Source organism: Phyllobates terribilis, unplaced genomic scaffold (assembly GCF_046119375.1).
Source record: "Phyllobates terribilis strain yellow unplaced genomic scaffold, ASM4611937v1 Scaffold_8__6_contigs__length_399053987, whole genome shotgun sequence".
Taxonomy (NCBI): Eukaryota; Metazoa; Chordata; class Amphibia; order Anura; family Dendrobatidae; genus Phyllobates; species Phyllobates terribilis.
Genome location: NW_027362768.1, coordinates 359,086,760 through 359,105,768, shown reverse-complemented (window position 1 = coordinate 359,105,768; position 19,009 = coordinate 359,086,760). Strand labels below are relative to the sequence as shown.

General features: G+C 45.0%; 1 protein-coding gene across 2 annotated transcripts in view; it reads right to left on the bottom strand.

Annotated features, from left to right (window-relative positions):
• The window catches only part of LOC141156571 (uncharacterized), a 113,119-nt gene that overhangs the window by 64,083 nt on the left and 30,027 nt on the right, over window positions 1-19,009 (bottom strand). For both annotated transcript variants that reach the window (XM_073642765.1, XM_073642766.1), the window contains exons 2-3: window positions 5,026-5,191; window positions 4,125-4,159 (exon numbers count right to left, since the gene is read on the bottom strand). In XM_073642765.1, the coding sequence (XP_073498866.1) occupies window positions 4,125-4,159; window positions 5,026-5,191 (201 nt within the window). The remainder of the gene's footprint in view (window positions 1-4,124; window positions 4,160-5,025; window positions 5,192-19,009) is intronic.

Sequence of the window (19,009 nt, the reverse complement as noted above, 5' to 3'; positions counted from 1 at the left end):
CCATGTTGGGGGCTACCCATAGTGACACTCACATACTGTGGGCTCCCCATAGTGACATTCCCATGCTGTGGGCCCCCCATAGTGACATTCCCATGCTGTGGGCCCCCCATAGTGACATTCTCATGCTGTGGGCTCTCCATAGTGACATCCCCATGTTGGGGGCTACCCATAGTGACATTCCCATGCTGTGGGCCCCCCATAGTGACATTCCCATGCTGTGGGCCCCCCATAGTGACATTCTCATGCTGTGGGCTCCCCAAAGTGACATTCCCATGCTGTGGGCTCCCCATAGTGACATTCTCATGCTGTGGGCTCCCCAAAGTGACATTCCCATGCTGTGGGCTCCCCATAGTGACATCCCCATGCTGTGGGCTCCCCAAAGTGACATTCCCATGCTGTGGGCTCCCCATAGTGACATCCCCATGCTGTGGGCCCCCCATAGTGACATTCTCATGCTGTGGGCTCCCCATAGTGACATTCTCATGCTGTGGGCTCCCCATAGTGACATTCTCATGCTGTGGGCTCCCCATAGTGACATTCTCATGCTGTGGGCTCCCTATAGTGACATTCCCATGCTGTGGGCCCCCCATAGTAACATTCCCATGCTGTTGACTCTCTATAGTGACATTCTCATGCTGTGGGCTCCCCATAGTGACATTACCATGGTGTGGGCTCCCCACAGTGACATCCCCATGCTGTGGGCTCCCTATAGTGACATTCCCATGCTGTGGGCTCCCTATAGTGACATTCCTATGCTGTGAGCTCTCCATAGTGACATTCCCATGCTGTGGGCTCTCTATAGTGATATTTCCATGCTGTGGGCTCCCTATAGTGATATTCCTATGCTGTGGGCTCTCCATAGTGACATCCCCATGCTGTGGGCTCTCTATAGTGATATTTCCATGCTGTGGGCTCCCTGTAGTGACATTCCCTGTATGTGGGCTTCCTGTAGTGACACTCCCATACTGTGGGCTCCCTATAGTGACATTCCCATTCTGTAGGCTCCCCATAGTGACATTCCCATATTGTGGGCTCCCTGCAGTGACACTCCCATTCTGTGGGCTCCCTATAATATTAGTGACATATCCATGCTGTGGGCTCCCCATAGTGACATTGCCATGCTGTGGGCTCCCCATAGTGACATTCCCATACATTGGGCTCTCCGCAGTGACATTCACATGCTGTGGGCTCCCTATAGTGACATTCCCATGCTGTGGGCTCCCTATAGTGACACTCCCATGCTGTGGGCTCCCTGTAGTGACATTCACATGCTGTGGGCTCCCTATAGTGATATTTCCATGCTGTGGGCTCTCTGTAGTGACATTCCCTGTATGCGGGCATCCTGTAGTGACACTCCTGTGGTGCCCCTGAGGGTTCAGTCGCCACAGAGGTACTGCACCTCACCCAGAGGTGTGGTGTCTTCTTCTCTGAGGTAAGGAGGGAGTGCTGCCCGGAACCCCAACACCTGCATCCAACACTACACTACTCCAGGCCGGCTGGAGGGTCAACATGCATGTGTGCAGCTGCTGAGCCCTGTCCCTGGCTGGAGTGGGGGGAACCCAGAGGTAGGGGGAACCAGTAGTGGGTGTGGGTGGAGGAAGCAGTTTGAGGGAGCACTATAGAGTGAGATATAAAAAGGGAAGCCATCTTAGGGTGGCAGAACAGTTGAGGAGTCAGTGGAGAACAGACAGGGAGCAGAGTCTCTTTAGGAGCTCTGCTCCACAAGTAGGGCCCAGTCCTAGAGGCCCAGGTGGGGAGCAGAGGAGTAGGCTCCAATCTAAAGAAGGGATCCCAGGGGGTACGGTGAGTGCAGGACGGCACCCGTACACCCCCAATCTGTCAGAAGACAGAGGGATCGTAGGCCGCAACAAGGTGACCGGCCCCTGGTCCAGCCGTGTTACTCTACGTCTCGGATGGGAAAACCGGAGGCTTCTGGCTTATATAGTCAGTTGCCGAAGCCGCATTCTAATACCCATGAAGGTCAAGCAGGTCCGGGAACTGCGACGCACAGGAGGGACTTCAGAGCATCCGAGCAGGATTGAGAGTGGGAAGCGCAGGGCAGGAGGGAGAAAGACCCAGCATGAAGACGGTCTAGCTAGGAACACAAGAAAGTGGGGTTCTGTCAGGTACGCCTAAGCTGCCTGAGGAAGTGCTGAACCCCTGCCTGGTGAACGCAGCGCGACGTGGGAGGCCGACACCTGTACAGTGCACCAGTGATATCCCCAGCCAGCAGCCAGAGGTCCGGCTGCCGAGTACCCCACTGCCCCGGGGGCGCATCAACTTTCTGGCGTCACGAACAGGATACGTGACCAACCCGTTATCGGGGGGTAAAGTGTGCCTAAAGAACTGTGCTATGATACTGAATGTGGCACCCATTATGTGCGTGATCAAAGACAACAATATGGAACCTCCCATCGTGGGCGGGGTCCCAGAATGGCGCCAAAAGCACACCCTGCCCCTTGCAACAGTGACTGTCCGCATAGATGTGTCCGTCAAGTCAGGGAGGACGTCGCAAGGAGTGACCGACAGCAGATTGCCATGAGACCGCCCCCGAAAGAGGAGAGGAGGAGGAGAGAAGGAATGGAGACAGGCTGTGGTCTTAACCAGTCTAGACAGACCGCACCCGGCAACCAGCATGGACGGACGCCAAGAACAAGCCTCCGCCTCTGGCCTGCTAAAGTGGCAAGCAACCCCCCTCACCCTGGAGGGAGAAGCTGGAAAACTATACCCGGAGGACGCGGAGTTCCTCCAGAGTGAAGTCCTGGAGCTGAGTCAACAAGTGGAACTGGCCCAGCAAGCAGCGGTCACCAAATGGAGGAGCGAGCTGCTAGAGAAGTTGGCAGCACGGCGGAGAGCCGCACCGGATGCCAGCAGCGGCACCCCAGCCCCGGCGGAGCCAGAGGAGCACCAGGAGGCTGTATACAGCACAGGAGAAGGTAGGAAGAGTTCCCCTGTCCCATAGTGACATTCCCATACATTGGGCTCTCCGCAGTGGCATTCACATGCTGTGGGCTCCCTATAGTGACATTCCCATGATGTGGGCTCTCTATAGTGACATTCTCATGCTGTGGGCTCTCTATAGTAACATTCCCATGCTGTGGGCTCCCTATAGTGACATTCCCATGCTGTGGGCTCTCTATAGTGACATTCCCCTGCTGTGGGCTCCCTGTAGTGACACTCCCATGCTGTGGGCCCTCTATAGTGACATTCCCATGCTGTAGGCTCCCCATAGTGACATTCCCATACATTGAGCTCCCTGCAGTGACATTTACATACTGTGGGCTCCCTATAGTGACACTTCCATGCTGTGGGCTCCCTATAGTGACATTTGCATGCTGTGGGCTCCCTGTAGTTACTTTCCCATACTGTGGGCTCCCTGCAGTGACATTCCCATGCTGTGGGCTCCATATAGTGACACTCCCATGCTGTGGGCTCCCTGTAGTGATATTCCCATACTGTGGGCTCCCTTCAGTGACATTCACATGCTGTGGGCTCCCTTCAGTGCCATTCACATGCTGTGGGCTCCCCATAGTGATATTTCCATGCTGTGGGCTCCCTGTAATGACATTCCCTGTATGCAGGCTCCCTGTAGTGACACTCACATACTGTGGGCTCCCTATAGTGACATTCTCATGCTGTGGGCTCCCTATAGTGACATTCGCATGCCGTGGGCTCCCTGTAGTTACTTTCCCATACTATGGGCTGCCCGCAGTGACATTCCTATGCTGTGGGCTCCATATAGTGACATTCCCATTCTGTGGGCTCCCTGTATTGATATTCTCATACTGTGGGCTCCCTTCAGTGACATTCACATGCTGTGGGCTCCCTTCAGTGACATTCACATGCTGTGGGCTCCCTTCAGTGACATTCACATGCTGTGGGCTCCCTATAGTGATATTTCCATGCTGTGGGCTCCCTGTAATGACATTCCCTGTATGCAGGCTTCCTGTAGTGACATTCCCATATTGTGGGCTCCCTGCAGTGACACTCTCATTCTGTGGGCTCTCCATAGTGACATTTCCATGCTGTCGGCCCTTTGATGTGGGACAGATATACTACGCTCAGGACAGGAGGAATAGACTTTCTAAATATGTCTTAGCCACTGACCTATTTGGTTCACCTACCTGAGGTTTCCAAGCCTTTGACGAATGATCTGCTTCTAAAGTGAAGAAAAAATAATGTGTTATTAGGTTTAGGGAACCAAAACCTGCCCCCTTACCCCAACTACCCTTCCCATATTATGCATAGGATTGCCTTAAAGGGAACCTGTTGCCAAGTTTCCCCAATTTGAACTAAAAACCTCCATCTTTATAAGCAACCGGTCTGTTAGCACAGTTCATCAGCCTGTATATAAGCTCCCAACTTATATACGGGAGGGAAGTCAATCAGATTGAGTGGGCTGCAAGGGTCGTGACTGAACAGAAAATGAATCGCACTCCTATGATTAAACGAGCAGGTACAATATATGTATAAAAAGTGCTTTTTATACATCATTACAGCACCGTTTTTAATTAAAATAACGTGTTAGTGATGCACATTGCATCACTAACAACGCACTGGGGACAGTTTAGAATGATGCTTGAAATGACAGGTTCCCTTTAAACTGGACAAACACAAGATAACTGTTGGCTGAACATTCATTTGGGAGACCTCTCTCCTGAGACTAGTGCGTGTTTTCAATGGGGAATGATGAGAAAGCCGCTGCCAGATTCCTACTGTAGAGGCTTTTCTACTCTGAAAATGAAAGGATTTGGTGTTAAAATTTCAACTCTTCCACAATATCATCTTTTGGGGTAGAGTCAAGAGGCCACCATACACATGTGATAGGAGGTCAGTCCGGCCAGACATTAGAACTGCCAAAATCAGCAGGTTCATCCAGTTGTTACAGTATCCAATGTGTATGGCGGCCATTTAGAATGCTAGAACAAATACGTCTGGAGTCCCTAATGAGAATCAAAAACAGTCTGGCCATTTAAACATAATGTTCATACATTGATATCAAAGAGGGCAGTGATGGCATGTCACCTGTAAATTTCTTCTGGTTCATCTTCTTTTGGACACTTTTTCATCCCCTGAACAATGTTGAAGGCTCTCCGCAGGTGTCTTCTCAACTCTTCAGGAAATCCATCATCGGAGTTACATAAATTTGTGATCTTTGAAAGGTAATCTATGAGGAGATCCAGCTGGGTGTCTATGGAAGAAATGTGAGCAATTTTTATTTATCTTACCAATGTAATAAGTCCACATATGCTGTTAAAGGGATTATTATCCAGGGCTATATTAATTTTTTTTTACTATGAGCCTAAGAACTAACAGGCAGGTACTGTAGATCCCAATTACCTGCCTGTTCGACCCACCCCCAATTTCTGTCGGTGCAGAGTGGCCACAGACCACTCCTGCCAATGATTTTGCTGCTTTAACTGATATCAAGTCAAGAGAGCAATGGCTTCTCTTCCACTTTGCTCTGTTGACGGGGCGTGACTGCAAATGGCATGATGATTGACAGAGCAACGACTTCTCTTCTGCTCTGCTCTGTTGATGGGGCGTGACTGCAGATGTCATGATGACTGACAGAGCAATGACTTCTCTTCCACTTTGTTCTGTTGACGGGGCATGGCTGCAGATGTCATGATGACTGACAGCAACGACTTCTCTTCCGCTCTGCTCTGTTGACGGGGCGTGACTGCAGATGTCATGATGACTGACAGAGCAACGACTTCTCTTCCACTTTGTTCTGTTGACGGGGCATGACTGCAGATGTCATGATGACTGACAGAGCAACGACTTCTCTTCCGCTCTGCTCTGTTGACGGGGCGTGACTGCAGATATCATAATGATCGACAGAGCAACGACTTCTCTTCTGCTCTGCTTTGTTGACGGGACGTGACTGCAAATGGCATGATGATTGATAGAGCAACGACTTCTCTTCTGCTCTGCTCTGTTGACGGGGTGTGACTGCCGATGTCATAATGACTGACAGAGCAACGACTTCTCTTCCGCTCTGATCTGTTGACGGGGTGTGACTGCCGATGTCATGATGACTGACAGAGCAACGACTTCTCTTCCGCTCTGCTCTGTTGACAGGGTGTGACTGCCGATGTCATGATGACTGACAGAGCAACGATTTCTCTTCCGCTCTGCTCTGTTGACAGGGCGTGAATGCCAATGTCATGATGATTGACAGCCGGATCCCCACAGCATAACTGCAGGGAGCCAGCCGTCAATCAGCATGATGTCAGCAGTCACATCGACAGAACAGCCCGGAAGAAGACGAGCTGCTCTGTTGCCATGGATCAGCAGACTCACAGATGAGAGCAATCGGTGACTGCACTGAGCCGGGCAGGTAGTTGCTAACTAGATAACAACTATCTGCCTGTTCGTTTTTTGGCTCATGGTAAAAGAAATATTTAATCCTGGATAACTCATCTAAAGGATTTATCCCATGTTCTTTCTATAAGAGAGCACAGCTCCCCTGTCTCCTAATTTCCTGCTAGTCGGGGGTGGAGAATTCCTGATGATTGACAGTATGAATCAGCAGTAAAACTGTGCTGATTGGAGGAGTGCAGAGTGGCTGAAGCTGTCGGGATCCAGCAATCAAGAAAGCTTCAGAGCAGCGCATACAAGCTCTATACCAAAGAACTTGTAAGCACTGCACTCTTTGCCTTGGAGTCCGGCCACCACTGATAGACTGCAGAAGTGGTCAGTAATCTACGCAATGAGCAATAAACTATAAAAATAAAAACAAAATGAAATTTTTAGTTGCAACATTGTATATTTTTACAAGGTCTTTGTAAATTCATCCATTTATCTAAATGAGACAACTCTTTAATAATTTAAGTATTATAAGTTTTTATTTCGTTTTTTTTTTTCATTTATAGTTCATGTCATTTTTTTTACACCAACCCTAATGTTCAGTAACTCCTAGTGCACTACATAATTATTGAATTTAACAAATGCTACACACCCCATTATCAAGGCTTGTAGACTAATACAGCATTTGAGAGCTGCCAGTGTTCTAGGAATGTAGATGTTGAGTGTTTATAGGGGTTGTCCAGGACTTACATTGATGTTCTATCCTTAGGAAAGTTCATCAACGTCTGATTGGTGGTGGTGCGACACCCGGCACCTCCCACCGATCAGCTGTTACCAATGCTCCATTATGGAGCTGCACAGCTCCATCAACTGTATAGTGGCCGCAGCCAGGTATTGCACATCCACCTCCTATTCAAATCAATAAGGGATGGATGTGCAGTACCCACTCGCGGCCACTATACAGTCGATGAAGCTGTGCTGTGCAGCTCTCTAACGAAGCAAATCAGGTTGCCGACAACACCGGAAACAGGTGAGGATAGGCCATCAATGTTAAAGTCCTGGACCTCCGCATTAAGGGACTAGCAGGAAAGTGGGAAAAATTGTAAACTTCCCATATGTGCATATGACAACTAAGCAAGATGCAACTCCAAAATTTCTCTAAAACAATTGTCAAAAAGGTCTATTACATCAAAGTTAGGGCAGGGGGGTCTGTCGGACTAGTAACTGACTATGCAATTAATACTAAGAAAACCGGTAATGTCACCTCGGAGAATGTAAGCTTCCACATGCCTGATAACACAGAGGAACTTTTAATAATCTCAGCATTGGTCCATCGTGCAGTGATTCAGATAGATAATAGATAGATAGATAGATAGATAGATAGATAGATAGATAGATAGATAGAGGGATAGATAGATAGATAGATAATAGATAGATAGATAGATAGATAATAGATAGATAATAGATAGTTAGATAGATAGATAATAGATATATAGATAGATTGATAGATAATAGATAGATGATAGATAATAGATAGAAGGATAGATAGATAGATAATAGATAGATAAATAGATAGATAATAGATAGATAGATAATAGATAATAGATAATAGATAGAAGGATAGATAGATAGATAATAGATAGATAAATAGATAGATGATAGATAGATAGATAATAGATAGAAGGATAGATAGATAGATAGATAATAGATAGATAAATGATAGATAGATAGATAATAGATAGATAGACAGATAATAGATAGATAAATAGATAGATAATATATGATAGACAGATAGATATATAGATAATAGATAGATAGATAATAGATAGATAGATGATAGATAGATAATAGATAGATAATAGATAGATAGATAGACAGAGGGATAGATAGATAGATAGATAGATAATAGATAGATAGATAATAGATAGATAAATAGACAGATAGATAGATAATAGATAGATGATAGATAGATAATAGATAGATAGATAATAGATAGATAGACAGATAGATAGACAGGTAATAGATAGATAATAGATAGATGATAGATAATAGATAGAAGGATAGATAGATAGATAATAGATAGATAAATAGATAGATGATAGATAGATAGATAGATAGATTGATAGATAATAGATAGATGATAGATAATAGATAGAAGGATAGATAGATAGATAATAGATAGATAAATAGATAGATGATAGATAGATAGATAATAGATAATAGATAGATAATAGATATAAAGATAGATAGATAATAGATAGATAGATAGATAATAGACAGATAGATAGATAATAGATGATAGACAGATAGATAATAGATAGATAATAGATAGATAATAGATAGATAGATGATAGACAGATAATAGATAATAGATAGATAGAGGGATAGATAGATAGATAGATAATAGATGCTAGACAGATAGATAGATAGATAATAGATAGATAGATAATAGATAGATAATAGATAGATAGATGATAGATAGATAATAGATAGATAGATAGATAGATAGAGGGATAGATAGATAGATAGATAGATAGATAATAGATAGATAGATAGATAATAGATAGATAGATAATAGATAGATAATAGATAGATAGATGATAGATAGATAATAGATAGATAGATAGATAGATAGATAATAGATAGATAGATAGATAATAGATAGATAGATAGACAGATAATAGATAGATAAATAGACAGATAGATAGATAGATAGATAATAGATAGATGATATATAGATAGATAGAGGGATAGATAGATAGATAGATAGATAATAGATAGATGATAGATAGATAATAAATAGATAGATAATAGATAGATAGACAGATAGATAGACAGGTAATAGATAGATAAATAGATAGATGATAGATAGATAGATAGATAGATAATAGACAGATAGATAATAGATAGATAGATAATAGATAGATAATAGATAGATAGATGATAGATAGATAGATAATAGATAATAGATAGATAGAGGGATAGATAGATAGATAGATGATAGATAGATAATAGATAATAGATAGATAGAGAGATAGATAGATAGATAGATAGATAGATAATAGTTAGATAATAGATAGATAATAGATAGAAGAATAGATAGATAATAGATAGATAATAGATAGATAGATAATAGTTAGATAATAGATAGATAATAGATAGATAGATAATAGATAGATAGATAATAGATAGATAATAGTTAGATAATAGATAGATAACACTGGTCTACAAAAAAAAAAAAATTCTGGCATGGACTTTAAGAACAGTTTTAGACTAATTTGAGGGCGCTGAATTCAAATCTGATCTTATAATTTCTCTATCACATCACGTTTTTGCGCTATAGGTATATAGCCCATTTTCATGAATTCCATGAAAAATATAAGTTGTGTTTGAAAAGTGCCGGTTTATACTTTTCACTAAGGTAAATTTAGTTTTCATTTAGTCTCCCAATAAATGCGAGAATATCTTTGTTTTCTTTGAACATGAATAATTCCCATTTGTTATGATAAGAAAGTAGAAAAACAGTTTTCAACGTACACAACAGTCGTGTGCAGGTACTGTTTTATTTATTGAAATTTTCAATGAATTTTTATATTTATTGTTTTTATCCTGCTGGTTTTCTGTTTTTTGTTTGTGAATCAATATCCAAGGTGTGTGTGTGTGGGGGGGGGGGGGACAGAAATTCAATGAACAACTCAGGTAGCTAACAACTTTTATCTTGTATTTCTCTGCAGGATGTTTTGCTGATCTAACAATGGCCTCTACATCTCGCAGAAGACAGTGCTCAAATGATCCAAATATTTTTTGTTACATCTGTGGAAACTTTACTGTGAAGACTCAGAGGCGCAACATTACTGACTTTGTTAAGAGGGTGTATTTTGCGTACTTCAAAGTAAAACTTGGAGACCAAGACAAGCATTGGGCTCCTCACAAAGTGTGCAAAACCTGTATTGAGAGCTTGAGATCATGGTCTCAAGGAAAGAATGCTAAACTTCAGTTTGGAGAGAACCAAGCAATCATTTAGAAGACTGCTATTTCTGCCTTGTCGATGTAAAAGGTTTCAATAAGAAAAACAAGCAATATTTGCAATACCTGAGTATCCCTTCAGCTATTCGACCACTTGCCCATAGTGAAGACATACCTGTTCCAAAATTTACTGCGCTTCCAGAAAACGTTGACACTAGTGTTGAGCGACACTGCTCGGTACTCGCCCGAGCATCTCACTACTCGGGATGTTCGGCGAGCACCGAGCATTTCCGGGTTACTCAGGCGGGAGCTCGGGTCTCCGCCCTGCACGTTTGGCGCTCTTTACAGAGCCATTGAACATGCAGGGATTGCCAGCCAGTCACTGTAATGCCGCAGCCATGTTGGTTGTGGGCATTACAGTGATTGGCTGGCCACACAGCGTCACCTTGAGTATTTAAAACCGGGCGCCACCATCTTGGACACAGACGCTCCGGATCAGACAGTGTAGGGTCAGCGCTGCTGAGTTAGGGAGAGATATATAGTGCGAAATAGGTAATGTAGGGTCTCTAAAGCCTGCCAAATCAAACAAGCAGTCCTTCTCAGGACTAATATCCATCCCAGGTATATCAGGCAGGCAGGCAGGCTGTATAGGAGATGCAGTGGTTATACCAGCAAACGCTGCATTACAGTCCTGTGTGCTCCTGTTGGTCAAATTGCTAGACTTATCCCCCCGGTCTCAGGGGCCAGGAAAATTTTTTTTTTTTCATCTAAATCCTGTATTTTTTTTTCCTCAGTCAGACTGTCCAAATACACGTCTTATTAACCTTTTGGTTCCCCCCCCCCCCCCCAAAAAAAAAAAAATTTTTTGTTCAGACACCAATATATCTGTTTAAAAGAGTCTGGTGTAGGCCAGAAAAATAGAACTGCGGCTTTGCAGTTCCACGGGTCAAATCTCTGTATTATCCTGTTTTGGCATTTTTTGCCGTAAAAAAAAACTGTAATAATGTCTCCCTGACTGGGCAGACACCAATATATCTGTTTAAAAGAGTCTGGTGTATGCCACATAACTATAACTGTGGTTTTGCAGTTCCACGGGTCAAATCTCTGTATTATCCTGCTTTTGGCATTTTTGCCGTAAAAAAAAACTGTAATAGTGTCTCCCTGACTGGTCAGACACCAATATATCTGTTTAAAAGAGTCTGGTGTACGCCACATAACTATAACTGTGGTTTTGCAGTTCCACGGGTCAAATCTCTGTATTATCCTGATTTTTGCATTTTTTGCCGTAAAAAAAAACTGTAATAGTGGCTCCCTGACTGGTCAAACACCAATATATCTGTTTAAAAGAGTCTGGTGTAGGCCAGAAAAATATAACTGTGGTTTTGCAGTTTCATGGGTCAAATCTCTGTATTATCCTGTTTTTGGCATTTTTTGCCGTAAAAAAAAACTGTAATAGTGTCTCCCTGACTGTGCAGACACCAATATATCTGTTTAAAAGAGTCTGGTATATGCCACATAAATATAACTGTGGTTTTGCAGTTCCACGGGTCAAATCTCTGTATTATCCTGCTTTTGGCATTTTTTGCCGTAAAAAAAAAACTGCAATAGCATCTCCCTGACTGGTCAGACACCAATATATCTGTTTAAAAGAGTCTGGTGTACGCCACATAACTATAACTGTGGTTTTGCAGTTCCACGGATCAAATCTCTGTATTATCCTGATTTTTGCATTTTTTGCCGTAAAAAAAAACAGTAATAGTGGCTCCCTGACTGTTCAGACACCAATATATCTGTTTAAAAGAGTCTGCTGTAGGCCAGAAAAATTGAACTGTGGTTTTGCAGTTCCACAGGTCAAATCTCTGTATTATCCCGTTTTTGGCATTTTTTGCCGTAAAAAAACTGTAATAGTGTCTCCCTGACTGGTCAGACACCAATATATCTGTTTAAAAGAGTTTGGTGTAGGCCAGAAAAATATAACTGTGGTTTTGTGGTTCCACGGGTCAAATCTCTGTATTATCTAGCTTTTGGTATTTTTTCCATAAAGAAAAACATTAATAGTGTCTCCCTGATTGTTCAGACAAAAATATATCTGTTTGAAAGAGTCTTGTGTAAGCCACATAACTATAACTGTGGTTTTGCAGTTCCACGGGTCAAATCTCTGTATTATTCTGCTTTTGGCATTTTTTGCCGTAAAAAAAAACTGTAATAGTGTCTCCCTGACTGGTCAGACAACAATATATCTGTTTAAAAGAGTCTGGTGTAGGCCAGAAAAATATAACTGTGGTTTTGCAGTTCCATGGGTCAAATCTCTGTATTATCCTGTTTTTGGCATTTTTTGCCGTAAAAAAAAACTGTAATAGTGTCTCCCTGACTGTGCAGACACCAATATATCTGTTTAAAAGAGTCTGGTATATGCCACATAAATATAACTGTGGTTTTGCAGTTCCACGGGTCAAATCTCTGTATTATCCTGTTTTTTGCATTTTTTGCCATAAAAAAAAACAGTAATAGTGGCTCCCTGACTGTTCAGACACCAATATATCTGTTTAAAAGAGTCTGGTGTAGGCCAGAAAAATAGAACTGTGATTTTGCAGTTCCTCGGGTCAAATCTCTGTATTATCCTGTTTTTGGTATTTTTTTTCGTAAGGAAAAACAGTAATAGTGTCTCCCTGATTGTTCAGACATAAATATATCTGTTTGAAAGATTCTGGTGTAGGCCAGAGAAATAGAACTGTGGTTTTCCTCTTCCACGGTTCTAATCTCCTTTTTATTACCCTTTTTCCATTGATAGTGCGAGTGTAAGCTATTTTACTTCATTTACAATGGGTAAGGCGCGTGGCAAGGGACGTGGAACTGGACGTTCTGGTGATGGTGCGTGTAGAGGATGGGGCCGTGGCCAAGGTGAAAATGTGCCACAACCCAACAGCCACATCTTCTCGCTCCCACTTCTTGACCGTATTACTAGGGAAGCACACTACAACACCAGTATTGCGAACTGATCAGTGTGAACAGGTTATTAATTGGATAGCAGATAATACTTCCAGTTACCTGGGCACCACCACCTCCGGTCTGTCTTCCACACGGTCAAGTTTTAGTAGCCGTGAGTCTCGACCGCATACTCCTCCTCACCCTGATGCTTCTTCCTCCCACCATGCCGAGTGTCGTCAGACAGCAACTGATCCCACACTTGGACACTGTGAAGAGTTGTTCACTGGTCCATTTCCATATTTGTGCCCCTTGCCTGCTCCGCTTGAAGTGGTGGAAGAGGAGATCCCATGTAGCGATGCCCAAATATTTGAATAGCCACGGCCAGAGGAAGTCGACGCTGGCAATTTGTCACAAGAGGTGGATGATGACGAGACACAATTGCCACAAAGTGAGGAGGAGGATCGTGGTGCGCAAGTGGAAGAGGAGGAGGTGGTGGATGATCTAGTAACTGACCCAACGTGACAGGAGGACACGCAGAGCGAGGCCAGCAGCACACAGGAGGAGGGAGGCAGATTACCCCAACAGGCAGGAAGAAGCAGTGTGGTGGCCGCACACAGAAGGCGGGCAACAGTTCCCCGTAACACCAACACGAGGGACATTGCCAGTACAACCGGTAGGTCTTCCAGAGTCTGGAATTTTTTTAAAGACTCTGCTGATAACCCCAAAAAGGCCATTTGTACCACCTGCCATGCCAGCATCATCAGGGGTGACAAAATTACCAGCCTGACCACCACCAGCATGATCAGGCACATGGCAGCAAAGCACCCAACTTTGTGGGGCGAACTCCAGGGTCCACGACCAGTGTCAGCTGGTGTCACCACTGCTTCTTCCGCTGTTGTGCGTGTAATAGAACCCCCTGTTGTGCGTGCAAGGCAATCCCCTGTCCATACTGCATGCAAAGATGCCCCCTCCTCTCAGTCTTCACTTGTTATGGCAGTTTCTCAAGAAACAGCATCAACGTCCACGTCCACGTCCCACCGCAGCGTTCAATTGTCCATATCCCAGAGCTTTGAACGAAAGCGCAAATTCGCAGCCAATGCCCCCACAGGCCACAGTCCTAAATTCGCACATTTCACGACTGCTTGCGTTGGAAATGCTGCCTTTTAGGCTGGTGGAGACGGAATCCTTCCGCAACCTTATGGCGGTGGCCGTCCCTCGGTACTTGGTCCCCAGCCGACACTATTTTGCCCGGTGTGCCATCCCCGCACTACACAAGCACGTGTCCCAAAACATCTGCCATGCCTTCAACAACGCAGTTAGTGGGAGAGTCCACCTGACAACGGACACGTGGACAAGTGCTTGTGGTAAACATAGTGTAAGCCGGGACCCAGTCGGACCTTGGGACGAACACATCCTCCCCACACCGAGGATTGCGGGCCCTATCTCAGTCAGAGTTGCCCCCACAGTGTACAGCTCCTGCGCATCATCCTCCTCCTCTTCTTCATGTTCAGCCTCCATCTCAGATATCACCACATCAGTTACAAGCTGGAAGCACTGCAGTACTGCCTCAGCCAAGTGGCAACAGGCTGTGCTGAAACTCATAAGCTTAGGTGATAAACCTTACACTGCTTGTGAGTTGTGGACAGCTGTGAAAGAGCAGGCAGATCTGTGGCTGAGACCGCTGAACCTACATCCAGGCATGGTCGTGTGTGACAATGGCCGTAACCTGGTGGCGGCTCTGAGGCAAGGAGAGATCACACACTTACCATGCCTGGCTTATGTGCTTAACCTCGTGGTTCAGCGGTTTCTTAAATCGTACCCCGAGTTGCCAGATCTGCTCGTCAAAGTACGGCGCCTGTCAGCTAATTTTCGCAAGTTGACTACAGCTTCTGCCACCCTTGCTGTGTTGCAGCAGTGTTTGCAGCTTCCGGCACACCGACTGGAACTCTATCCTCCACATGTTGCAAAGGATTTGTGAGCAGAAGAGAGCAGTTGTGGAGTACCAGCTGCAACAAGGCCGTCGATATTCAGGACAGACTCCACACATAAGACCTCAGGAGTGGACCTGGATGTCTGACATATGTACCATCCTGACAAAATTTGAGGAGTCCACCAAGATGGTGATTGGCGATGACGCTATCATTAGCGTCAGCATCCCACTTGTCTGTCTTTTGCAACGCTCTCTGCAGAGAATTAAAGAGGAGGCATTGCAGCCAGAGTATGATGAGATGGATCAAGAACCCGTAATGGGCGATTACACACAGCCCAGCCTCATCTCATCCCAACGTGCATTGGGGGACAATGAGGGAGAGGAGGAGGAGGAAGAACAAGAGCTGGTATCATGCGCTGTAGATGGTAGTACCTGTACAACTGTCATACAGTCGGTTCAGCGTGGCTGGCCTGAGGACAGGGGGGAGGAGGAGGAGAGCATGGTCAGTCATCATCTTGGTGAAGACACGGAAGTCTTGCCCGTTACCAGTCTGGCACGCGTGGCTGACTTTATATTACTCTGCCTTAACCGTGACCCTCGCGTTGTCAAAATGTTGGGTGACAGTCATTACTTGTTGGTGACACTTTTAGACCCCCGCTACAAGGAGAACTTTCACTCTCTTATTCCTGAGGTGGAGAGGTCTACAAAAATGGAGCAGTACCAGAAGGCCCTTGCTACAGAACTGTTAAAAAAATTCCCATCTGAACACGCTAGCGGCAGAGGTCACAGTTCGTTGACCAACCAAGGCGTACAGGTGAGAGAGACGCAACTCCAATCCAGCAGAAGCAGGGGAACACTGTCAGCGTTCTGGGACAGTTTTCTGAGACCCGCCCAGCTTACAGGTCCTGAGGAGCCGGGTACTCTCACAAGGAGTGGAAAGTTTCAAAAGATGGTGAGGGAGTACCTTGCCGACCGTACCAGCATCCTCCATGATTCCTCTGTGCCTTTTAATTATTGGGTATCCAAGCTGGACACTTGGAATGAACTCGCTTAGTACTCCTTGCAGGTCCTGGCCTGCACTGCCGCTAGCGTGTTATCGGAGCGTGTTTTTAGTGCCGCTGGGGGAATTATAACTGATAAGCGCACTCGCCTGTCAACTGACAATGCTGACAAGCTGACCCTTATCAAAATTAACAAGGGCTGGATTGGGCCAGACTTCTCATCACCACCAAATGACAGCAGAGTAACATAAAGTCAAATCCACTGTGTTATTTCGGGAGGTGTATTTCCATGCACCGCTTCACACCCACACATGGGTATACACTTCCTCAATTCAGCTTTTTTTGCTCTTCTCCTTATCCTCAGCCTCTACCACCACTACACCACCAGGGTGACCGTGGTCCGTGTTGCCAGCATTGCAAGTTCCTCCGTCCTAATTTTTGGCAGCTTTTGCTTGAAAGGCATAGGCAAAGACTATGGGAGACCCACTCCCCAATAATGGGAATAATGTTTTTACTATGCTGTACTGCATGGCTCTTGTAAGGGGCATTAAACAGTCTTGTTAAGCTACTTAAACCTCCACATCTCTTCCAAGGGGCATTTAAACCGACTTGTTAAGCTACTTAAACCTCCACGTCTCTTCCGAGGGGCATTAAAAACATCTTGTTAAGCTAATGCTACCTCCACCACTTTTCCAAGGGGCATTAAAACTGTCTTGTTAAGCTACTGCGACCTCCACGTCTCTTCCAAGGGGCATTTAAACAGCCTTGCTAAGCTACTGCAACCTCCACGTCCCTTATAAGGGGCATTAAAACCGTCTTGTTAAGCTAATACGACCTCCACCACTTTTCCAATGGGCATTAAAACCATCTTGTTAAGCTAATGCGACCTCCACCACTTTTCCTAGGGGCATTAAAACCGTCCTGTTAAGCTACTGCGACCTCCACCACTTTTCCAAGGGGCATTAAAGCTGTCTTGTTAAGCTACTGCGACCTCCACCACTTTTCCAAGGGGCATTAAAACCGTCTTGTAAAGCTAATGCGACCTCCACCACTTTTCCTAGTGGCATTAAATCGTCTTGTTAAGCTACTGCGACCTCCACCACTTTTCCCAGGGGCATTGATATTGTCTTTTTATTCCACTGCGACCTCCACCACTTTTCCAAGGGGCACTAAAACCGTCTTGTTAAGCTAATGCGACCTCCACCACTTTTCCAAGGGGCATTAAAACCGTCTTGTTAAGCTACTGCGACCTGCACGTCTCTTCCAAGGGGCATTTAAACCATCTTGTTAAGCTACTACAACCTCCACGTCTCTTCCAAGGGGCATTAAAACCGTCTTGTTAAGCTAATGCGACCTCCACCACTTTTCCCAGGGGCATTAAAACCGTCTTGTTAAGCTACTGAGACCTCCACGTCTCTTCCAAGGGGCATTTAAACTGTCTTGTTAAGCTACTGCAACCTCCACGTCTCTTCCAAGGGGCATTAAAACCGTATTGTTAAGCTAATGCGAGCTCCACCACTCTTCCAAGGGGCATTAAAACCGTCTTGTTAAGCTAATGCGACCTCCACCACTTTTCCTAGTGGCATTAAATCGTCTTGTTAAGCTACTGCGACCTCCACCACTTTTCCCAGGGGCATTGATATTGTCTTTTTATTCCACTGCGACCTCCACCACTTTTCCAAGGGGCACTAAAACCGTCTTGTTAAGCTAATGCGACCTCCACCACTTTTCCAAGGGGCATTAAAACCGTCTGGTTAAGCTACTGCGACCTGCACGTCTCTTCCAAGGGGCATTTAAACCGTCTTGTTAAGCTACTGCAACCTCCACGTCTCTTCCAACAGGCATTAAAACCGTCTTGTTAAGCTAATGCGACCTCCACCACTTTTCCCAGGGGCATTAAAACCGTCTTGTTAAGCTACTGAGACCTCCACGTCTCTTCCAAGGGGCATTTAAACCGTCTTGTTAAGCTACTGCAACCTCCACGTCTCTTCCAAGGGGCATTAAAACCGTATTGTTAAGCTAATGCGAGCTCCACCACTTTTCCAAGAGGCATTAAAACCGTCTTGTTAAGCTAATGTGAGCTCCACCACTTTTCCTAGGGGCATTAAAACCGTCTTGTTAAGCTACTGCGACCTCCACCACTTTTCCAAGGGGATTAAAGCTGTCTTGTTAAGCTACTGCGACCTCCACCACTTTTCCAAGGAGCATTAAAAACGTCTTGTTAAGCTACTGCGACCTCCACCACTTTTCCCAGGGGAATTGATATTGTCTTTTTATTCCACTGCGACCTCCACCACTTTTCCAAGGGGCATTAAAACCGTCTTGTTAAGCTAATGCGACCTCCACGTCTCTTCCAAGGGGCATTAAAACCGTCTTATTAAGCTAATGCCATCTCCACCACTTTTCCAAGGGGCTTTAAAACCGTCTTGTTAAGCTGCTGCGACCTCCATGTCTCTTCCAAGGGGCATTTAAACCGTCTTGTTAAGCTGCTCTATCCTCCACTTCTCTTCCAAGGGGCATTAAAATCGTCTTGTTAAGCTAATGCGAGCTCCACCACTTTTCCAAGGGGCATTAAAACCGTCTTGTTAAGCTAATGTGAGCTCCACCACTTTTCCTAGGGGCATTAAAACCGTCTTGTTAAGCTACTGCTACCTCCACCACTTTTCCAAGGGGATTAAAGCTGTCTTGCTAAGCTACTGCGACCTCCACCACTTTTCCAAGGGGCATTAAAACCGTCTTGTTAAGCTACTGTGACCTCCACCACTTTTCCAAGGGGCATTAAAAGCGTCTTGTTAAGCTACTGAGACCTCCACGTCTCTTCCAAGGGGCACTTAAACCGTCTTTTTAAGCTACTGCAACCTCCACGTCTCTT